At 40.1% G+C, this 25744-nt stretch overlaps 1 protein-coding gene across 1 annotated transcript; it reads right to left on the bottom strand.

The window, feature by feature from the left end:
* Window positions 1-8156: 8156 nt before the first annotated feature.
* Window positions 8157-17823, bottom strand: rragd (ras-related GTP binding D; the record flags this gene model as incomplete). Its single annotated transcript, XM_080536089.1, has 7 exons — window positions 8157-8308; window positions 10582-10730; window positions 13083-13225; window positions 14852-14966; window positions 15113-15312; window positions 15785-16080; window positions 17682-17823. The coding sequence occupies 7 exons, from the start codon at window positions 17821-17823 to the stop codon at window positions 8157-8159; spliced, it is 1197 nt and encodes a 398-aa protein (XP_080392215.1).
* Window positions 17824-25744: the final 7921 nt, after the last annotated feature.

Raw genomic sequence — 25744 nt, forward strand, 5'->3', positions numbered from 1 at the left:
ACTCCATCATCATCACAGATGACACCACAGTGGTGCGCCTGATAAGTAACAACGACGAGACGGCTTACTGGGAGGAGGTCCAACATCTGGCGGTGTGGTGCGCTTACAAACACCTGGCCCTCAACACCAGTAAGTCGAAGGGGATCATTGTGGACTTGGGGGCTGTGTACACTTCCCCATCTACATCAATGAGATGGACGTGGAGTGTGTTCCCAGCTTCAACTTTCTGGGGGTCGTTATCTCCAACGACCGCTATTGGACCCTAAACCCCTCTTCCTTGGTCAAAAAGGCACAGCAGTGCCTATACTCATCATCAAGGATACCTCGCACCCCAACCATCTAAGAGACTCAGGAAGTAGAGGATTCACAAGACCCGTACAGCAGGCTACAGAACAGCTTCTTTCACAGAGCTATCACTCTGATAAACCCTCCACACATCCGCTGAACTATCCGCCCCCCCCCCCCCCAACATACTTGACTATGACTCTCAGTATCCCCCCCGATACTGGCAATCCCCCCGGGATACAATGGCAATAACAATGATAATACTACGATGGTTGATGTGATCACTCTTTAACCTTTGCACTACTGATGTTTACAATACTAACTTTGCACAAACTGTATATTGCGCATTGTACATGCCTCTTTGATATAGCTTCTTTTTATACATCTGCACATTACATACTGTACATAAGCTACCACACGGTAGACCAAGGAAGACTTCGGTAGGCCAAGGAAGACAAACAGACTGAAGAACAGCTTCTACCACAGGGCCGTCCAGGCCCTGAACACAGCAAAGACCTAAGTTCTGGGCCCTGGACAGTCTGGACGGATTGTATGGCAGCTGCTGGACTGAAAAAATCATGTGTAGTGCTGAGGCACAAACATGTACATTTCAAGCCTGCAAACTGTGACACTTTAAATAAATGTGAAATAATACTATTGTGCAATATGACAACCCTAGTCGTCTATCTGTACAGTATAGTACAGTGGATAGTGTACATAGCCTTTATTTATGTAAACCAGCTCCTTCCCTTCTTGTGATTTTTTTTAAAAAGTTTTTTTTTTTCTCCCTTTCCTAACACCAGGGGAGCCACCCCTCCTAAATTTCGTTGTTTGGTACCTGTACTGTAGCAATGACAATAAAGTCCATTCATTCATTCATTCATATAGTGGATGACCGTAGAATGCACATCATAATTAAGAAAAACCCACAGATTGTCACAACTGCCACAGATCAGGAACATTCTCCAAGAAGAAGGCATGAATGTGTCAGAGACTTCCATCCTCAGAAAACGTCACCAGCCCAACGACAGAGGCTTCACTGCTAGGCGCAAACCACTAGAAAGTAACTAAAAAGCCTGCAGTAGTTTTGAAAAAATGTTTGTGTGGAGGTATAAGATGAATATTAATGTACCAGAGTGTTTGCAAGAGACAAGTTTGGAGAAAAAAGGATATGCCCAAGATTTACAGCATACCACCTCATCTGTGAAACATATTGGAGGGGGTGTTATGATTTGGGAATGTATAGCTGTCACTAGAACAATGATATAACTGCTGACGGCAGCAGCAGAATGTATTCTGAGATGTACAGAACATGAAATGAATCAGTGCTCCCTCATGAACCATGTAACCTTTTAAGTTTACTTTAGGATTTTCTTTAACTTAAAAGTCAGCAAATAATCAGAGAAATTCTGAGTGAAATTCGCCCACAGAGGCAGACACACACACGCACACGCACGCACGCACACACGCACGCACGCACACACGCACGCACGCACGCACGCACACACACACACACACACACACACACACACACACACACACACATATATATACACACACACACACACACACACACACACACACACACACAGAGCAGTTGGTTGGTTACCACAGCAATAAAGATTGAAAGCTTCAGAATAGAGAAATGTATCTAGAAAATACTGAGAAGCATTAGCTGTATTCCGAATGGCGTTCTCCAGTGCTTCATATTCCCATGTTCTGCAATTCATTCTCTGTGGCGTTTTCTGTGGCATTAGCACATAGGAGAAATGGTGGATGGTCAGAACTCCCAGTTATCTTTCACCTTTCAGTAAAATAACATCATCAGGCCTTACCCGTATAAATCATACCTTACCTTATATCGTAACTTATCAAAATGAATATGTGGAGGTTTAACATGAGGGCAAATTACTGGCTTTGTCATATTTTGCAAAGAGTTATGGGACGCCTCTCCGTAGGATTTGGCTGGTTTGCATATTCCAACTTTTGCTGATATTTGCCAAAGTGAAGTATGTTTAAGTATTGGAACAGCATTAACATAGGCAAGGCAAGGCAAGGCAAGGCAAGTTTATTTGTATAGCACATTTCATACAAAGTGCTTTACATATAGCATTTTTATTTATTTATATATATATATACTGTATATATATAACCGCAAGCGGCAATGGGGTGTGTTCCTACAGATATGCCCCCATAACCATAAATAGGGTGAGATTGACAGACACGGGGTGGATCTACAGACAAGTTGTAGATTGACAGATAGGGGGTAGATCTGCAGACAGGGGAGTAGACAACTCACCTAATATGGGCCAAGTTGAACTCATGATACTGCAATACTCCAAACCCACTTCCTCTTACACACAGCACGCATTTTTAATCCCTTATGATTGCTATAAGCTTTCATGCCAGCTCATAAGTAGTTATAACACATCACCATGTTGCACGGTAAGACCAAAGAGCATAATACATGATGATGGGGCTATGATGCATTTTGGTCTTAATAATGCACCATGGTGATGGCTAAGGATGTTCTAACTATGTATAAGCTTTTATGAGCACTATATAAGGCACTATAAACACACTGAGTATTATGAGAGTGTGTATAGAAAGTGGTATTAAACAGGTATATATTTACAGAAGTGGAATAAGGGTTGTTAACTTTTACTTTGATTACATTTGAATGTGAGAATGATGTGATTATGTTCTCTTTTGCAAAAACATGCCTTTACCCATTGGTGCATGGAAGACATGATACACATGTGTTAAACATGTTAATGATCTCCACCTAGAGTAACACAGTGAAACATCTGTTGATTGTAACTATTTATTAATTTTTTTAAGTTATTTTTTTCTGAGTGGGCCAGTCCCACTCATATTTTTTATTGACAGATCAGTATAGATTATGACAGGAAGGATGGGTGAGAGAGAGAGGAGGGATGACATGCAGGATATGTCCCCGGCCGGAATCTAACCGGGGACCCTGCGGTTACATGGTCAGCGCTTAACCCACTACGCCCCTGTTGATTGTAACTATTGATGACTTGAAGATCTTTTAATCCACACTAGAGATGTGGTGCGTTCTCTGCCTTTAAGTCCACCAAGGCACAGGGTAAAAGGGTGTTAAAATGCCATCATATTGATATCACTGTAAAATACATTGAATACCATTGCATATGAAACAAGAGCTGAGAAACAGGTCTTATGCAAAGATTGAAATAGCCAAAGAGTTTGCTAATGATTCATTCTCTTCAAGATGTGTCCATGTCATACTATATGTTTGCATTTCCTTCAGAGGATAAACTAGATGTATATCTATTTGGTTGTGCACAATTACCCATTATGTATGGATAGAAGATACATTTGCTGAACATACAATAAACAGTTTACCCCCACCCATCCCTTAGTGGTAAGTGCAGAGTTAGCACACAAGCCTGCACATCCCTAATGTCAGTGTGACAGGGAGTCAGTAACACCCTGAGCTCTGCTGATGAGTCCTCTCTCTCTCTTTCTCTCTCTCTCTCTCTCTCTCTCTCTCTCTCTCTCTCTCTCTCTCTCTCTCTCTCTCTCTCTCTCTCTCTCTCTCTCTCTCTCTCTCTCTCTCTCTCGCACACACACACACACACACACACACACACACACACACACACACACACACACACACAGACACAGACACAGACACACACACACACACACACACACACACATACAACAACACATTTCCAATATTGCGCCATCAACTTCTGCTTAGGTGGTCTCTATTAACTGATGGACATGCTGCGGCTCTGGAACCCTCAAACTATGAAAACATTTACAACCACAGAACAGCATTCTAGCGTATTTGCTCTGACAGCACTGAGCAGCCCATACCATCTCATAGATCTGAGGCGCCTTCGAGATAATTTAGTTTTATTTGTTTATTTGTCTAGGGTTATTTAGCTGTTATCTCATCCCATCTCATTTCATTTTGTCTCTTCTCGTCTGCTATGTTGTCTGCTGTCTGCTATGTTGTTCAACAATGAGCCGTGTGCGAGTGACAGGAAAAGCCGGAGCTCACAGATGGGTTGTGCTCTCGCAGAGCAGAGGCTTTTGGCCCTGTGCAGGGGATTATAATTCCAAACATCAAATTGTTTTACGTAATACATTGTAGTGCAGATGATAGATGACACACAACAGTCCAGCGAGGAACAGCTGTTACGCAATCCATGGTTGACCTCACTAGACACACACACACACACACACACACACACACACACACACACACACAGGTCTCCTATGTGAGGGGAAAGTATCCTGTGGGATTACCCTGATGTGTTCCCGTCTGGGTCTTAAAGGTGTGTGTAACAGCCTGTGCATGTCGTGTGTGACTGCATCTGTGCAACCATGACATCTTGGCCTCTCAATCCTTCGATCATATGGTCCAGTCATAATGACAACATCCCGTTAAGGATATGTGACCACTAACTTTAACATTGAGTATGACAGAGAGAACACAATTATCACTGTAGAAGCCATTTCACTGTTTTGATATTAGTTTAGTATAATTATTAGTTGTAGCTTATTATTGTATTTGATTATTGTATTTGCTTATAAGTATCAGGAGTTATTGTTTCCATATGTTGTTTATTATTTTGGTCACTAGGGGGCTTCACACAGGTAGACCTCACTCATAGGGTATTTAGGTAGGCTGCTAATGGGGTTAGGAAGTGCACCTGGTGGACATACGGTTTTTACCATGTATCGAAACATCCAAACATATCATCTAAACATCTCGTAGTAGCTGCATGGATATGGAATTGTTTGCCTGATCTATTTGGAATAAACCAACAAAACGTGAGAATCCTTGTGGACAGTGAAACTTATTTGCCAGCATGCATGATGCGTAAGATCTTTGTTCTAATGGTGCGCCAAGTATTGGCTTTATAGTTGCAAGTAATTAGCCAATACAATCACAATTGAAAAATCGTCTTGCTTCATTGATGATGTAACTGCATCAGAATTAATAATGAAGTGTACAGAAACATCTTGTCTGCTCGAGTACAAACGATGCATCCAAACTCATTGGACGGCGCATCATCATACAGTAAGGCAATGACCCCAAGCATACTGCTAGAGCAACTAGGGAGTTGTTTATGGCCAAAAAGTGGAAAGTTCTTCTTGACAGGCAAAGTCAATCGTTAGATTTAAATCCATCTGAACAGGCATTTAATTTCCTGAAGATAAGATTGTAGGCAAAAATACCTCAAAATAAACAACAACTGAAGATGGCTGCAGTATAGGCCTGGGAGAGCATCAACAGGGAAGACACCCAGCATCTGGTGGGCTCAATGGGTCACATACTTTAGGCATTTATTGCATGCAAAGAATATGTGTCAAAATATTAAACATTAGTGTTTAATTTTGAAATAATATGAATCTGCCCAAATGCCTTTGGTGCAATGAAATACAATTGTAATTTTTAAATAGTGAGACCAAGATACCCTCAAATAAAAGCTGAGACTATACTTAACTTCATAGCAATTGTTTGATTTCAAATGCAACCTTTTGGAGTATAGAGCCACAAGAAGAAAGATTGCTCACTGTCCTAATACTTATGGAGAGTAATGTAATTAATGAGGGACCAAAAATACCATGCTATAGGGTTGGGAGACTTCTAAGGCTCATTGTAGAGCTACTGTACATGTTTGGCATCAACAAAGAAGTTAGCTACAGTAAAGCAAATACAGAATACCATTGCTAGCAAGGTACATAGCTTGCTTATTATTTTGATTTTATTTATTTATCCTTTATTTAACCAGACAACTCACATTATGATTTTCATTGCTTAGTTCCAGTCTGGCACGCTCTTGTTCAATGGTATCTCTTGTATTACGTAGTATACAAGGATACTAGTCCCTTGACATTTTTGGTGAGTGTCTGGCACTCAGTATTCAACAGTATAACTCACTATAGATATGTACTATATGATGTATATGTGATGTGATATTCATAATATGTTTATCTATACGCAAAACGGCTGATAATATAGCTCAGGATCACTATGAGTTGGTAAAAGACATTATAGTGCAGTCATACATACTTATAACAAGTCTTATATTGTGCTATGCATTAGAACAACAGTAAAGTGTTTAAGTATACTGTAAGTAGTGTTTCCTTTTTTCCTTCTTGTGGATTGTGTTATTAAGATACAAGATGCGACACAGCAATGTAAACAAATGCAGTTTTATTGATGAACAAAATAAATAAATAAATAAAACCTTTCAGTAAATTAAGAAAGTATTAAAACAATGGGTACAGATGATTAGTTATTGAATACAGACTGCAGGCGTAGAACATTAGCCTTCATTTTAGCTGACATCAGATAAGCCAAGTCATGACTCCACTCCTATGAAATTAAAGGTTCATAATACTTACTTGATATGATCAGTAATTGATGGTAATTGCAATTCATGTAGATGTGTTTTTTAATTATTATATATTTATATAAAAACATCTCTTAACCACATATAATGCATATAACACATGTTTCAGTAGTATTCTGATTACTAGGATGACTAGGATTCCTAGAGTTCAACAGTTTGTACTAATAATCATTGCGGACTATATGTATAAAGGGGATGTATTAGTTCACAATAGAACAGTCTCACCAATCAACACAGCAATAAGAGCATTACGTTAGTGACATTCAGATGGTTGATATTCCCAGGCGAGTAAATCAAATGTTTTATAAACATTGAAAAAATGTACTTTAACAAGACATAAACAAGTGCAATCTGTTCCTCGGGTGGTCTGATAAATTACAGTGGTACAATGTCGTACTGTGAGTTTCCTGAAAGATTTGTAGATTCAGTAGTACTTAATTTCTCCTGCTGCAAAGGCTGATCTAGGAGAGGGATATATTGTCAAAATAACTGTTCAAAGTTCTACTGTTGATAGAAAGCTTTCGCAAAACTCACCCCTCATTGATTGATTTCACTATCTTACTTGCACAGTGTTTAGAAAAGCCCTATTTTTATTTATGAAAATGTATCATCAGTGACACATGAAAGGAAAATTGGCTTTTTAGCCCGTAATTGTATAAAACTATAAAATATAAGCTTGCCTTACTGTGCATCAACTTTAAACATACAGGTCAACTGTAACAAAACCTGTTTCAGTGATTTTAAATAACATATTATTTATTATATGTGACACGGTGGTGAAAAGGTCTGCATGTCAGCAATTCTCAAGTCGCCCAAATGACCAAAAAGCTTCTTTGAAAAGCTTTTATTTTTTATTTTATTTTTTTACATATTACGAAAGTTGAAGTGTTGAAGAGCCCACTCGATATAACAAACAACAGTTTTAGGATCACTAAATACTTATCATTTGTGAATTGGATTCACTGTCTTGTCTGCTGTAGGCTACTGGGTAAGTGATACATGGCTTGTAAACAAACGTTTTCAAAAGAAAGAACCGTGTGATCATCTAATTATGTGTAGTTATGTGTTTTTAGCATGTTGATGTTCTATCAGCATGTTGTGGTGTACTAAACATATAGTTAGATGTTCATAGCAATGTACCTTTTTACCTGCTAGCTACTAGCAGCTATTTTTTTTGCGTGTGTTTTGATTCAGAGCGAGTTTCTTCTGTATTTGGTTTGAGGGGTACCAACATTCAAATAAGCATATCTTCTTCAACTATTTTCAGCAGATTTCAATGTATGACACATCATTTTTATATGTGATGATTGAAATTCAACCCCAAGAAATTGTTGAATAGTCATGTACATTAGCCGTCTGAGCTAAAAGGGGCACAGGGCTCTTCACCCATCACCTCCAAGTTCTAGCAATAAAAATGTATGATTGACAGGTAATACCACTAATGGGCAGCTTTCAGTGTGGGTTGCCAAGGACCCCATTGGGCATGGCCTGTTTACTCCACCTCCTCTGGGTTAGGAGCTTGCGGTTTTTCTGCACCTTTACTCTTACGTCGAAGACCTCTTGAATGGCTGTCTTGAAACAGTGGAAGTTGTAGTCAATAAGTCCTTCAAAATAAAACAAGGAACAAAGAAAAAAAATAATTAATAACTTATTTGTAATGCTCAATATTCATACAAGCTAAGTTTCTAAATGTAAGCAAATCTAAGCCCCTATACTTGTGAATCAAGCAATAATTAACATAACCAATTTGTAATGCTCAGTTTACCAGTGACATTATCAAAGGGTGATCATCTCTAATTATTTAGATTGCATTGCAGAGAATGTGCATATTGTACCACAAGATTTGACTGCTTTGACTGCTTTTTGTCACTGAATATGAAGAGATTCCAAAATTACCGGTGTTGAATAGTAATTGTCTTGACAGTTGAAATTCTCCAAAGACTTTATGAGCTCTGAAAGATTTTTTTTAAAGTTCAAAGGAAAAGTATGCTAATGATTTGAGCTCATTGATGCTTCAAAAAGTCTTCCCCCCTTTTTGTATTATGCTATGGGGAGGATATACATATTTTGTGAAAACATTGTAATATCACCTGTATGATAGGACCTGGAATGTCACATTGTATTAATTAGTTAATTAGTTGATCAAAGATCAAATCCACAATACGGTAATAAGTTTTAACCTTTTCATGGTAGGCCAGTTGTTATTTTGGGATAAATAGGTGCTGTGACTCAAACATTCACCCGATGCCTCCCTGCTTGGCACTCAGCATTAAGGGTTGGATTGGGGGTAAGACCCTGTGACATACCAGCGTCATGTCCAGGGGGTGTACTTGTACATCAAGCCGCCTCGCGCTACGGAAACAGGAGGCTCCTGCTCTAAAGGCCGTTAGGCTCGAGAACCATCGGTTCTCAAGGCTACTTTACTCAAACATTCAGATGAAGCTCTCATGTTATGTTGTGCTTGCAAAAATAAAGGCACTGTTTGGTCATGAAAGAAAACAGTATGTAGCCACTGTCTCACAGCCCAACAAAAAGTGCATGAGCAAGAACAAACTAAATGTGCAAGTGATGTTGAGACAGTCCTTGAGAAGTGGAAGTGCAATAAAGTATTTCATATAAAGTTGTATTTGTTTTTTTTTCATAATCAAGAGGGTCTTTTTATTTAACTTCCAACAACTTGCACAGTATTTCTTTTTCAATACATTAGCAAGTGTACAACATAGCATCAGGTTGTCAATTCCAATTCCAGTGCATACAACACATATGAATTATGTTATCAAAGCGATACAATAGAATGCATCGCATACATAACATACCTACATTAGCACTAGAAAGTGTACTCATCAACGTTAGACACTTAGTTGTCAGCAACAATGGAATAGAAAAATGTACATACTGTACATACAGCACTAACAGTAACCAAATGTGATCACGGCATTGTTTGTACTGTATAGAGTAGCCTAGCTTCTCAGAAAGCACAGAAAGCACTCGTATGAATACCTTCAACTTGAAAGGAACTTATATCAAAGAAAGCTCTTTTGGTATTGTAACAGGTGGCATCTGCCATCTGTCCTCAAATCACAGCTCAGCGCTGCCACTTAATACTGAGGCTCAATCTCGACAGGGGGGAAATTGATGAGTTCAAGGCTTGAAAGTAGGGTGAGTGTCTTTGATCACGAATGCCAAGCTAACCGTACATTCTCAAGAGAGAGAGAGAGGGAGAGAGAGAAAAGGTTCTCCAAACATACAGCGATGGTTAGATATATATATTTTTAAAGCCTTTTTGGAGGCTTTATTTGAGGTGCATTTTTATACATTTAAGTGTAGCTACTTTACAGTATTGCAGGTACATTTAAATTAGGGTAATTCAATGTAGGTAGTGGATGATAATACTGTATGTACTATCCAGAGAAAGTTGTGTACTGTAGCCCTTTGACTTGGCTTGCTATTTCCATCCTATTCTTGCAGGTATCACTTCACCTTAATTACTTCACCTATCACCTATAAGCTGAGGAGCGTGACATAACATGAAAATCAATTTCAGTCCTCATTAGCCTTTGTCAAGAGCAGCAGGTATTCTCATTCAACCTACTTCTGGACAAATATCAAAGGGTATTGTGGTGAGCTAGTAACTTGTGCTCCTGAACAACCTTTATGTCTTAAAGTGGAGTTGGGTGTCAGTAACCGGTTTTCAGTAGGAATGTCTCCCAAGGTTCACCAGGGGATACAGCCTTGGTGGGTCAGTAGTGTCATGTCACGATGCTGCCATGTCATGACAAGATTCACTGCCCCACATGACAACATTATGACACTGTTATGACATACAATTATACATAATTTGATACTGAAGATGTCTCAGACTGACTGACTGACTGACCTTTCCTCTCAAAGCTCTCCTCTCTCAGGAAGCAGACCAGGGCCAGGAACTTAGTGACTTCCTTCAGGTACATGACTGTGGTATTGTTGAGGTGGATGATGGCCATGGACTCCTTATCATAGGGCTGGCCAGCCTCATCGCCGGTCATACTAGGAGCCAGAGACAAACAAACACCGTATGGAAGACTGTGATGAATGGTGTTTGTTGTTCTGTTGTGTTGTTGTTGCTTGGTTGTTGTTTGAATACATTCTCTTTGTGTTCTTACGTGGTATGAGCCAAGGAAACGGGGATAATTTACATTCTATGAATATTCAATAGAGGATTATTACCTTTTCTGTTTTACTCTGTTCGATATAGACCGTACATTGTCTTATGTTCTCTCTAGGTCCCACAGGATCTTTTGGATCCTCATAGGGCCTGTTAGAATCTCGAAGTATTATGCAACTATCAGGACACAAAATGTCTGTGCTTTCAAGTTTTTATAACTTCTGAAAGTAGGTCATTTGTGTTAGGATTTTTTGGTGTGTGTTTCACAAACCTAAAAATAAGCATAGAGGAGGACACACAGCCACCCACACTGTTTTGAATGTGACAAAATGTGACGTGTTCAAGAACTCCACTATCGCTTAGATCAACCTTCAGTTACAATTTGTGGGTGGGTTTATGTTGCTTACAGAAGCCAAAACAGACAGGTTGCTGCTCTCTGTGCATTTCATTTGGAAAAATATGTATTTTTAGGGTGGGAATCCATTTTGTGATATCAACTGAGAAGACTAAATCTTCCAAGACCAAGTCTGAGTTTATGTAGGGATACATATACCACCTATGCATGAACATTAGAAACCTGCGTCATCCCTGCCAAAACATATTTGATAAGTAAGATAAAAAGCATTGCTGTGCAACAGATTGTGGATCAAATGGTAATTATGAAAATGAATAAAAGCTCCAATGCTTTCATGAGATTTAGGGAGAGTCACAATGACATATTCAAGCTAAAAATAGTTCCTGCATTTCACATACAGCGATTATTATTATGTATTAATTTATTTTTGAGATGGGCATGGACAACCCTTACACATTAAAAACAAGAATGGAATTGCTATGAAAGGAGACAACATATTCAATTTAGTGGCATGGGGACATTTTTGAGCCATTCGAACATGTGATTTGCATGCCAAGTTTCTCACACAAGAGTGACTCATTAACTAAATGAGGTGAAAAGTACTCCATTTGCTAAACCGTCTAATTAATGTTAATAACCCAGCTGTTCAGCCATGATAATGATACGAAACTCAAATGAATAAACCTTCAATTTGGGTGAACAGACTGAACCGACTGGTCCCATGAAACCACAGGAGCGCTCAGTCTATTTGCCTGAGCACACAAACACACACCCAAGGACACACACACACACACACACACACACACAAACGTACGCATGCACGCACGCACACACACACACACACACACACACACACACACACACAAACACACACACACACACACACACACACACACAACATCTCTCATCTCTATCTCATTCCCTGCATATTTTAATGTTTTAGCCAATTAGTGTTGTTGCCCTTGGTTGAAATCACAAGGCAACAGTTGGATGGGTAAAAAGCACAGTCTTCTAAGGCCCAGTTTGGCATAGACCCCCAGCTGTAATGCCCAGGGCAGGGCTTTACATACCCAGTGCCCTCTCCTTGCCACGGCACACATGGGTCACATCAGGGCCAATGGACCCGGAGGGTGGCAACGTCACCACATGGTTCAAACTTGTTTATCAACCTCTCATAGCTACGAGGATGGCTTCTGCTGCAGTCATCCTGATAAGGGCAAAGTGGGCTCATCGGGTGAGGCCATGTCTAATTTTGAGTGTCTGTGTTATTTATTTTTCAGGAAGGGATGAAGGCTGGGGATAATAGGGGTGATTTTTTTGTCAGGTGTTTGTGCTAGCTATAAGCTAACAGGTGTAGGAGAGAGATGCTTGCAAAGCAGGGCAATGTTTGCAAAGCAAACTTTTACCAAATTGTTCTGAGATTACAAAGTTATTGTTGTCTTTGTATGTGAAAAAAGTTGACTAATGTACAGTAGGTAGCAACACTGGTTGGCTTTTGTTGTGGTCTCTTTAATGTGTCTCATGTAATGTAATCATGATTTCGTTCTTTTTCAAACATGTGAAGGCCATTTCATTGCTCTAAAACAAGACTGGAAAGTCAGTTTAGAGTCTATTTACATTCTCAGCTGGAGAGAAATCATTTCATCAGAGAAATTCATGATCTTGATATCCAACCCCATTAGTGGACTGTATTATAGGTTCAGATTGCTCAGTTGGTTGAGGCATGTGGTGCTGGCAACTCCAATGGGTTGTGGCGTTGACTCCTGCAAGGCTACAACACATGGTCAGAAAAACTCTTGACCTCTTGATACTCTTAGGAAGTCCCTCTCCCTTGTTACAATTAATTTCATTACACTGTATCACCGGTTCAATAACTCACCCGTAGATGCAGGAGATGTCGATGACCACGTCGATCATGTCACAGCACAGCTCATACGTCTGCATGTCCACAGGACTGCTGTCTGTCGCTATGTAAATTTTGCTGACCACATCAAAGAGAAAGGCCTTCTCGATGCCCGAGTTCTAAAAGCAACGAGACAGAGAGAGAGAGAGAGAGAATGAGAGAATGAGAGAGGGGGGGAGAGAAAGAGTCATTTGAAGCTATATAGACCCAAGGTCATCTGGGTCCCAGCTCCTTGAAAATGATATCACTCAAATCAATTTACATAAGCAGAGCACTTGAAAGACAGCTCCGGAATAAAGCCCTGAGATAGTTTTCTTCTATTTCTTTTCACATTGACTGCTATCATCCAAAAATGTCGATATGGCTATGAACTGCAATCAACAATCTTTAACATAATGTCAAAAAGGAATGTCAGACACATTGCTAATCTGTGGTAAGAAATACATTAGTTGTTTTAACAAGTTTAAGAGTCTCCAACATCTGGATGACTAACTTAGCCTATAACTCTATCCGAGACTGTGTTTTTCAAAAGAGGAGAGCTTGGAGGTAAGTATGTAATTGTACTGACATATACTCCAGTACACTTCCGGACAACACATACACACACAACTTTGAAACTTGAAACTAATAACACTCAAAAGCAAGTGTCCTACACCCTAGACCTCATGGGCATATACTGTATCAGGTTTTCACAGTGTTTTTCTTGGATGGTGACTTCACACTCTTCATGCTCCAAGTAACTTCAGGGGCAACAAATAATAATCTGTGGTATCTGTACGTAAACAAGCCAGCGTCAAGGTTAATTGTCTCTTAAACTTAAAACAACTAATGTATTTCTTACCACAGATTAGCAATGTGTCTGACATTCCTCTTTGACATTGTCAACATATAATTCTGCCTTTAATTGTGTTTAATTTCTTTGACATGTTTACCTTGCAAAAGTACAAATGGCAAATGCTCATTATCCCTGTGGGAGTCTGTACTAAGCAAAGAACTTATTTTTATAAAATGTACTGAACATAATTACCATTTAGAAAGGTTATGATGAAGGTTTAAAAATATATATTAAAATTATTATACTGAAGATGTACAGTGTGTTGGGTGTAGTGATATCAAGAGCCCATGCTCAGTAATCAGATTTAAGTTGTGGCTTGCCAGTAACCCCAAGGTCGCTGTGAGCCAGTGATTGGAAGGTGAGATTACATCTAAATGGCCAGCTAATACATGATTTATAGCATAAGAATAAGAAAACACTGAATAAAGACCTAATAAATTACTAGTACGGTAATACCCGTCATAAATGTTACCCATACTTAAGTGTTACCACGGTTGCTTACCATACAATACTGCACTAACTTACTTATCCGAGCAGACCACAGGTACAACATACAATGGACATCATCATTGTACACACTGATGATAGCTTGAACATCTCGCTGCAGCTACATTGCTGCAGCAATAATCTATGCAGATGTATATTAATTATAATATATACTATACCCTCAAATGTCTTTCTGACATACGTTGCAATAATCTTCAGTTATATTCTGCATTTAATACGGGTATGCAGCCAAACTGTAGATTGTTTTATAGATACAAATAAAGTATGTCCTCAGCAGTAAGGGGGTTGATGTGGGCCAGACATTTTCTTTTTAATAATAATCTCTAAAATGTTTTACATGCTACTGCCACCTACTGGCTGAAATGTGCATTGAAGGGAAGATGTGTAGAGCAGGACTACTCACAGATATGAAGATATTGAGTAGGTTCTCCAGGGTGGGCAGCTGAGGAATGAGTTTCTGTACCACTTTACTGAAGGCTTCAAATATGGAGTGGTCGTAGATGCTAGTCAGGTAGAAGCTGAGGGATCAAAGTGAGAAATGCCATTGTAAATTGTCCTTACAAAATACAAGAAGAAGAAATACAGGAAACATTGTTCATAGCATGGTTATGTCTTGACTCGATCTTCATCAATGATACTACAAGTTCATTTTAGGAGGCCTCACCTTAGATGTATCCTCTCCAAGCCTGCGTCAGCAAGGTCATCGTTGGCTCGTTTGTGTATGTCTCTCTGTTTCTCAATCTTGTGGTCATCAGACAGACCGTCCACTTTGTGTATGAACACCTCAAAGTTGATGTCAGGGTTCACCTTGTAGGCCCTGGTCACCGTAAGGTGGAGTCGACTGAGAGCTTCAACATAGTCATCCTACATAGAGGAGAGTGAAGGAGTTCGTTAGAAAGGCAAGTGTTGGAATAGCAACTTTGAGTCTTCAACATCAACTGAGTCGAATTTGCTTCGCTACTTTCATTGTACAAACACTGTGACCATCTTACAATATGTGTTAGTGTACAGTACACAGATACAGTATCATATATGCCGTCACAGTCTTGCTAAGATTCTCCATAAAGAACAGCAAGCGGGACAACACTGGATGAATACTGGATGATACTGGATGAAGGCTGCTTTCTAGACTATGGTAATATAGTAATGGAATATGAACATGGGATTTCACCTCATTTTACAGTGACAGTGGATCAGGAACAATGTGTGAATGTGCTGTTTATAGCATAGACCATAGGAGAGCAGTATACATTGAATATAGCAACTTGTTGGTATCATTCTGGAGGAGATGCAGCTGGAATGTGTATTTCCAAACCATCATTTTGTGTCAACGCACCTGCGAGTCGATGACAAAGATGAGGGCACCCGTTCCCCGGAAGATCATCTCGTAGTCGAAGGTGGGGTCGAAGAAGTCGATCTGGCCGGGGAAGTCCCAGATCTGGAAGCTGACGAAGGAGCTGTTGGAGACATCCTCACGGCAGATCTTGTTGGTGCTCTCCAGGAAGAGGGTCTCGTTTGGGGACATCTTGTGGAAGACCACCTTCTGAATGGAGGACTTTCCGCTGCGCCGCAGGCCCATCAGAAGGATCCGGGGCTTCACCTCCCCGCTGAGTGGGTCACTGAAGCCCAGGTCTGGGACGGATGAGTGTGTACGTGTGTGTGTGAGAGAGAGAGAAGAGAGAGAGAGAGAGAGAGAGAGAGAGAGAGAGAGAGAGAGAGAGAGAGAGAGAGATGGAGGGAGGGTTATTTGGGAGGGAGAGAAGAATAGAGAGAGAGGGTGAGTGTGTGGGGAGGGGACAGAGCAGAAATATATTTGAAGACACAGACAGAAGAGGGAAGAGACAGAGAGAGATGGACGGACAAAGCAAACAAACAGAAAACTAGCCACCTGTGTGCGTAAGTCAGAGCCATCAGAAACACAATCAGATAGGCCCTATGATTTGTAGCACATGCCATAGATCATCTCATCAGCACAGTTGGTCTTCAGTGCAGACACTAGCTGGCACGGTGCTGAGCCAATCACATGCTTCCGCTGACTCAAGGTTGGTGACCTTGATAGCTCCCTGCTGAGGAATGTGAACTGCATTCTCGGTGACTGTGGTGGGGCATGTGGGGCAGTCCTTATGCTGTAACATTATCAGACAGAGGGAGCACCCCTGAAGTCTTATGTTATAGTAGGTGGGAACCCTAGTCAGAAGTAGCTGATTATTAATTATTATTAATTAAGTAGCTCTGGTGCAATAGTAGGCCAACTGTTATAGTGGTATGACATATAAGACTGAGAAGAAGGCCAAATTATTGATACATGTATTGTACTGTATACATTGAGGAGTGTGATGAAGGGTATTGCTTCATGAACTTGCCAATCAGTTATTTTCAGATTGTGTTCCCAAAACATTTTTAAAACATTTTTCAGGCAATGTGAGAGCATGATGAACCTTATAGTTTTCAGAGGAGTGTTTCATAGAATGGTGAGCAGGGTAGTAACAGAACCTTTGCCATCTGACCGCTGAACTGAGTTCCTCAAAGCATTATTCCACTGTCAAGCCAAGACATTCTTGTGAGTCATCAGCTGTGAATGTGTGAGTGAGGTTTGAGGAAGAGAAAATACATCTTAATATTTCAGTGTGCAAACCTTTTCCCAGTAGAGGAGACCATGTAATGCATACAGTGAGAGAATATGTATATTGCAGACATTTACGGTAATATAATATTATTATGGCTTAGCAAATACGTATTGTTGCTAGAGTATGGCATTCTCAAAATGATAAGTAATACAGAACATTGTGGCAACCATAGTCAGATGCATCGCAGTTATGCAGCAATGCAGCATACAAGAGCAGTCTTTGTGCACAGAAAGAGTCCTCGCATAACTTTCGCTGTTGTCATACTATCTGACCAACGATTCCTTTTTCGGTAAAAACATGACGCCCACCTGCCAGCCTGCCAACATAATGTTTCTCATACGCATAGCCTCTGCCATACGGGTGGCACAGCTAGCACATACTGTAGCCAACTGGACAACAGTGGAATAGGCTTTAACCATAGTGTCGCTACTTCGCAGAAGTTTCTCAAATGCATGAACACACTTCTTCGACTGCAAGAATAGGCTTTTAGTAAAGTAGGCAAACGCAGTAGGTTAGAAACCCAAACGTTACCCGTAGCTGATTACAATATGATCACAATGTATCAATGTTAGTGACCTTCCTGACGACACGAAAAAGTTCAAATACCTCCGTCTTCGCAGCTGGAATCGACGTCTCCGTCAGTGAATGTGTCGAAGTCGTCGTCGTCATCGTAATACCCCAATGCCAAGGCTTCGTCGCCCCCACCATCCTCCTCTTCGCTGTACTTTGCAACCACTTCGCTCGTCATTGTACACACGTTTCTGCTTGTTGAGTCGCAGCAGACGCTGGCCAGCTTTTCCACATTGTCACCTGATATGTGCAAAGCCATTATGAACTTTCAACTCCCTCTTTCTCCGAAGCGGGACTCGCATACCAGTCCGCCCGCGAGAGAGCTCGCAGAACACTGCAGCAATTCACTTGACTTTCAGTAAGCTGGAAAATGACCAGTTCGAGTCAGACCAGACCAGGGGCAATCTTGTCTCGCACAAAAAACAGTCTTCTCTCTCGCACCTTCCTGACACTAGCTATGACTTGTCGTGGTCGGTTTTACCCTTTTCTTACGGATGTATTCTTATAAAAAGTTCACCATAGCCTACCGTGACAATCAATTGCAACAAAATACATACTATTTCCTGTCACTTCATTTCAGACGGTGATTGATAGAGGTTTCAGGACCATGGACAGTGACAGCTCATAGGCGCGTCTCACCTGCGCTTCAGCAATTCCTTCAGACACAATGCGGTCCAGTTTTAACCACACGATGGCGACGCGTGTTTGGCTTCGAAACAGATGATGTATAGTTGCTCTCATACCTGGTTCATAACAGTCATCAGCTGTCATTATGTCGTATTTGTCTTTGATTTATTAGGCAATGAGATATCCCCTGCTTGGCTTTGGAAAGTGTCCTGTGGAACATTCTACATGTAGCCTACAAGCATACTGCTCTGTATATTAGGCTATTTTAGGTCTGTCACTCTGGAATTATGTTTTATTCTGTAAAGTCAGAATCAGGATTCGTATGAAAACACCATAGCCTGCCGAGCAAATCTCAGATTGGGTGTCCTGAGAAGGAGGAGGCTTGGCCATAATCCTCCAATAATACTTTTCAAAAAGACTGTTAAGGCAAATAATATATTGGAGCGCCACAGACGCTGAGAGAGCCATAGCCTTCAGTATCTCATTGTATGAAAACATCTGTACTGAGTCTTTTCTTATCTGAGGCACCTACAGAAAAGAAACTGAATAATATGAATACTCTTTTTTAATACTAATACAATGCCAACTGAACAGGTTTTGTGACTGAGTATAGGCGGAGTGGGTACCATGTGGGTTGCAGCTGGGTGCGTGTGGACTCCATTGCCCTGCCTGAACGTAGGCTCCTCTCTGTCGCTCTCCCTCTAACGAAGCACGGAGATGACGCTCTAAAAGACTGCGGGGATAAACGGCACACACATCCACACACACTGATGCCGAGGAGTCCTGGGACACAGTGAGTATCTATTCTTGATTCTTATTTTAACTAATTCATTTGGAGGACCAGTGTTCAAATGATAAGGTCTTGGGCGTAACTTGACCAACATTCTTATGTAATATTTGTTAAGATTGTCATATTGATATTTCTAAGGATTATGGGGATATAATGCCCAGCCATAGATATCGAACACTGTTATCTACCCTGCCTAGAACTTGCTACTGAACAGGTGAGTTGCACTGCATGGAGTGTGTCTGTTGTGTAGGTACACTAGGTTGCTTCTACAAGTTGGTCAGTTGATTTACAGGATGAAGAACTCTATGTCATGATAACTGAAGCATAAGTTGCTCTTATTCCTAGCATAACACTATAATAACTATGGTAGTCATTTAGTATTAACACGTTATTGTAAAATGACTGTTTGCATAATAACTCAAATAAAACTGCTCAATTCAGATCATACTATTTCATTACAAAGGAATTGCTCATTTGCAAGTAATTGCAGCGTTATTAACCTTGTATATTAACCTTGTATATCAGCGTTGATAACCTGTTCAGAAGGAGGGTAAGCATACTTAACAGCTATTATTCTAAAGCGTTAGTAGTTTGACCTTTTAATGACCACAAAGCATCAATACTGCATTCATTTCTCTTGTTTATATCCTTACCATTGTATATTAATTAACCACTAAATTGCATAATCCTGTGTGTGTGTGTGTGTGTGTGTGTGTGTGTGTGTGTGTGTGTGTGTGCCTGCGTGCGTGTGTGCGCGTGTTTGTGTGTTTGTGTGTTGTGCTGACGTGTTAACAGAACAGGAGCGCACCAGGTGTGTGATGGGAGAGTGAGCATGTGTGTGGTTCAATGTTCAACATAATGGTCTTTTGGCTTATTCTCATAATGGTGTGTGTGTGTGTGTGTGTGTGTGTGTGTGTGTGTGTGTGTGTGTGTGTGTGTGTGTGTGTGTGTGTGTGCGCGCGCGCGTGTGTGTGTGTTTTTTTTTTTTGAAAGATTATTTTCAATAGCTTAGTAGAGACTGTGATCTCAAATTCTCGGATATCGAGCCAGCCAGGTAGTTCAATAAAGCAGCTTTTCTTACAGTGATCTGTTGTAAATCTCTTTAAAGTAATCAACCTTCATACACTTGCGAAGAGGAAAGAAAAGACTTATATAATGTAGCCTAACAGGAAATATGGGTGGGGGCTTCCCAAAATTAATATAAAGAATTTATTAACTGGCTCGCGTTTCTAGGATTTCCAAATATTCGGGCCACAGCCCCAGCACTGCCCCAGGGGAATAATAATTAAGGCAGTTCTACGTAATTCTATATGAAACCTAGATGAAATTAGATGATTTTTTGTTTTGTATAAATGTTTTGAACTCATATGGTCGAATCATTCTCGTGGGCGCTTTGCAGCTTTTATTTTAAACATGCTAGTTGTCTAGCTGTGACCACTAGTGACTACCTTTGCCAGTCCGCATGCAGCAGCACACATGCAAAGGAAAGCGAGAGGAAAGATCCGGCAGGCAGACATTGAAATCATGTATGAACAAGCTGCCCATTTTAACGGTTTCCAGACAGTTGGCGATTTCAAAAGACAATCATTGGACTGTTAACACTGTAATTGGGGTAGGCCTATTAATATACTACAAAAAAAAAAAAAAAAAAATGTGTTTAGGCATTATGATCTGTTCTGGGAATGTACAAACACATATCAAAAGTGGTGATATAACGTTTATATATACAGTACACTCACTGAACACTTTATTAGGAACACAGTACACCTTCTCATTCATGCAATTATTTAATCAGCCAATCATGTTACAGCAGCGCAATGCATAAAATCCTGCAGATACAGGCCAGCAGCTTCAGCTAACATTCACATCAACCAACAGAAGGGGGGGGAATTAGATCTCAGTGATTTTGACCGTGGCATTATTGTTGGTGCCAGATGGGCTGGTTTGAGTATTTCTAAAACTGCTGATCTTCTGGGATTTTCACACGCAACCGTCTCTAGAGTTTACTTAGAATGGTACAACAAAGAAAAACATCCAGTGAGGGGCAGTTCTGTCGACAGAAATGCCTTGTTGATGACAGAGGGCAACAGAGAATAGCCAGACTGGTTCGAGCTGGCAGAGTGGCTATGGTTACTCAGATAACCACTCTGTACAATTGTGGTGAGCAGAAAAAGCACTTCAGAATGCACAACGCGTTGAACCTTGAGGCGAATGGGCTACAACAGCAGAATGCCATGTCGGGTTCCACTTCTGTCAGCGAAGAACAGAAAGCTGAGGTTGCAGTGGGCACAGGCTCACCAAAACTGGACAGTTGAAGATGGGAAAAATTTAGATGAATCCAAATTTCTGCTGAGGTACATAAATGATAGGGTCAGAATTTAGAGTCATTAACATAAATTCATGGAAAATTCATGGAAAATTCATGGATGGCTGGTGGAGGTGGTTTAATGGTGTGGGTTTCTTAGCACATAGGCTTGTTAATACCAATCAATCATCACTTCAATGCCACAGCCTATTGGAGTGTTGCTGACCATGTGCATCCTTTCTTGGCCACAATGTACCCATCTTCTAATGGCTACTTCCAGCACGATAATGCACCATGTCACAAAGCAAAAGTCGTCTCAAACTGATTTCATGAACATAACAATCCCCTTGGGATGTGATAGAACGGGAGATTCACAGCTTGAAAGTGCACCTGAAGAAACTGCATTAATTGCATGATGCAATCATGTCATCGTGGAACATAATCTCAAAGGAATATTTTGTGGAATCAATGCCATAAAGAATTGAGGCAGTGTTGAGAGCAAAGGAAGGCCATACCCAGTATTAGTATAGTGTTCCTAATAAAGTGTTTGGTGAGTGTAGATGGTTAGTGGTGAATATGCAGGGTCCCCACTGGGGATAAAAGATAATGATCAGAGGGAGTGATAAGAAAAGTATAATGGGGGTATCGTATCACCACCAATCCCAGCAAATTGCACCAATCTTGCCAAAAATAACAGCCCATGGATGGCAGAGATTAAATAAATGTCTCCCTCGCCCTTAACATTATTATTGATCCCAGTTATGCGCATATTATTTGGCCTCCATTTAGTTCTGTCAAGTGAAGCTCAAGTTTGACCCCTTTCTAATATAATTCAAGGCTTCTTCAGTTGCCTAAATCAATGTTACTCAAATGACAGGTCGAGATATTCTAAACTGGACCAGAAACATTTGGCTGTATATATTAGGTCACAAGAACGTTTTGGAATCACATGGTCTAAATCAATAAGGACAAGGAAAAAAATCTGTGGACTAAGGGCTGAAGGAAGAGCCTATACATTTGTGGTGGTGTTTTGTTGTATGTACACATAACCCTGGTTAAGACCATACAGACTGATATGAAGTATTAAGACCATACAGGTTTTTCTAGGGATCAGTGTGGACAAAGATTAGAGATGCCCCCTGACATCCAAATTTAATCTGATAATTGGATCATACAAAGGGCTTTCACACCGCCAAGGAACCGTGCCCGGTTCACATTCTCGTAAGCCATTTCTATTCCAGTAACGGAACAGCTGGCTAGTAAGAGAACGTGTTTAGAAAGTGTCTTTTGTTTTTTTTCCATAAAATGTTTTGTTTATTTCAGATACTGTAGTGGAAGATATTTTCCTCATTTCCAGTGAAGTAGCTGCCATCTTGTTGTGACATTCTATCCCGCACATCCGTCACCCAACGAACCATGATTCTGATGGTTCCGGTTATACTGGTATGAAGGTGGGCTGGTTCGCCAGACAGCACCAAGGTTCGGAGGTTCCAGAACGGGAACGGGCAGGGTTCCTTGGTGGTGTGAAAGCCCTATCAGTAGTACAGGCATAGCATATACCATCCTTTTGACATTAGGATCAGGCGGTTTAATGCAAAGTTGGCAGGATACATAAGGTGTCTTATCAAGTTTGTTTATGTATTTGAGGACCCAGGTTTGGGAGTAGTTCAGGCAGCTCTCTTCCTTCAGACCCCCTACTGTTTCCAAAAAGTAAAAAGTCTAGTAAAAGTCTAAAGTGATTCCTTGACCTCTTTGAGTTTCCCTTCCCTCTCTCTTCCTCTCTCTTTCCTGGAGAGCACTCTGATGACCAAACATGGCGACCACAAGGTCCAGGCTGTGTGAAATAATTAGCACAGCAGATAGCTTAGGGCAAATAGTAAGCATAACAGTTCAGATCCCCATCTCTCCATCTGCCCATATAGCTTCTACAGCCAGTGGGAGTCCAACATCTGGAGTGGAGCAAATTAAAGCCCCATCACGAGGTCACTCGGTTATACAGCTCTGTGCTCCATCTCTGTGTACTGGACTGTGTCTGTACATGGCTTTATCACCAAGCCTCTGTTTAATGGATGGGATTTGCCCCTGTTATCTGTGTCTTAGATCCCATGGTGTAAAGCTCCCTAATGCCGGATCACAGTGTGCTGCAACCAACAACTGCTATCTTGCACCTTGACAACCACTAAAGAAAAACAGTCACAGATTCAGAATTTATTTCTGTCAGATTTTCTATGGAAAAAGCTATAAAAAGCCAACAAGTCTCTGTACAAGGCTTCCATCAGAGAATCTTCCTTTTGATTAGGACTTGAGCCAACTTGGAATAGTTCATAATGATATGGATAAGTCAAATAAAGTCAAATGACAAATCAAAACCAGCATTGCAGTAGTAACTCAGTAATGTTTTTAATAGTCAAATGAATAAAACCACAGAATGTTATCGTTTTGAATACTGTAGTGAGAAAATACTTCATGTACTACTACCAGGTTGAATGCCCCTCCAGTTTTCAGAACAAAACGTGTGTTTGTAAGCAATTACTTTGTCTAAACAATACTATGGCTGGTTCGCGTGAATTCAATCTTAAGTCAATTTTACAACCATAGCCTACTCCCATGACTGGTTAGGATGGATGCAGTATCTGAGTGTTATCCTAGTCTGTGATCTCCTCCCAGCCTTTAGCTACTGCGTTCGAGCCAGCTAGCAGGATCCGACTCCTTCCTCTCCTGTGGATTATACATGTGATTGTTTACTGCCTTTAATTCTGCCTGCTGGCACACACACACACACACACACACACACACACACACACACACAGACACGCAGACATACACACACACACACACACACACACACACACACACACACACACACACTAGGTTTCAATCCCAAGGTACCAGATTAGAGTGGTATGGTAAGCTGTATTTACAGTTTACAGTGTAGAAGTGTCCATTTGTGTCCAGTCAGTGTCCATGCTTGTTCACTATATACATTTTGGTACACATGACTACATGTTAGTTTAAGCAATTGTTTAATGCTCCTTCAGAGAATTGGGAGGCACAAATGTGTCAGGTACTTTGAAGAACATGAATTTTGAAATTACCTTTACCGACCTTTTTATTTTGTGACTATTTTCTGGCTGTGTTTCATCAGATTGGACATTCTGGGATTGCACTGTTCCTCCTGTAGACTGGCAGGAAGGCGAACAAACTGCATGATGTAAGACAATACACCATCTTCATGTAATATAATAATAATAATAATAATAATAATAATAATAATAGGAAGCTTTATTTATATAGCACCGTTCATACATAGGAATGCAGTTAAAAGTGCAGTACAATACAGTGCAAAAGAAAGAAAATAATAAACAAATAAATAAATAAAAAATAATGAAACATAAAATTAAAAAAATACCGGTACCAGGAATAACAGTAAATGAGTAAAAGAGTATTGAAAACATGATAAAAAATAAAAAGATTAATAAAACATTATCTGGTCAAGACTAACATCACATAATTGTATATATTGTTATTCAGCTTTTTTATGCAATATGAGGACACTGTGGATATAAATAAAATCTACTATTCATCTGAAGATATATTTTGGTTATTCAGATACATTTTTCAGTACTATCGGTCATATTCAATCTAAACTGGTATTTTCTGGATATGTAAGATTCTATCATTTCTATCACAGAATTGAGGTCTCTTAGGGCTGCAGATAAAAGTATCTGGTTCAAGCCTACTCATCATACCTTATGAAGGCCAACAACATCTAAGGACAAGATGACCTTTGTTTAACCTCATTCTTGCATCGTTTGTTGTAGTAAGCAGAGCAGTAATGCGTGAGAGCAAATAATATGGGTTAAATGTTTGCTGTATAAATTAAAGGGATAGTTCACCCAAATTACAAAATTGGTAAGATGGTTCCTTACCTTGAAAGTAGTCTATGCGTAATTCACAATTTTGGATTTATTTGAATAGCCATTGCCAACGATGGCTAACTTTAGCAACTAATAACCAAAAAAACAATGGTTTTGATAGTCCCATTTTACAAGCTACAATACAGTTTTTGACCATAATCTTGGTAAAATACAGTATGACAAATGTAATGTTTTACATAAAAGCATGTGATTCAAGTTGCCATATGAAGATGTCTTGTATATTGGGTTACAATAGATTCTACCTAATTCTTAGTACTCTAAGAGCACTCCCATATACAGTATAACCTTGCCTTAGACCCTGAAAACATGTTTTAGCTCGCTATCCCTAATAAAAATAACAACTACTTACAAACAACTACTTAGCGGATTTAGGCGTATGTTTTCCATGCAGGAAAAGAACCCAGAGAATCCTAGCTGCTCACATCTATCTATGTTTAAT

Source organism: Nansenia antarctica (assembly GCF_963989245.1).
Source record: "Nansenia antarctica genome assembly, chromosome: 1".
Lineage (NCBI taxonomy): Eukaryota > Metazoa > Chordata > Actinopteri > Argentiniformes > Microstomatidae > Nansenia > Nansenia antarctica.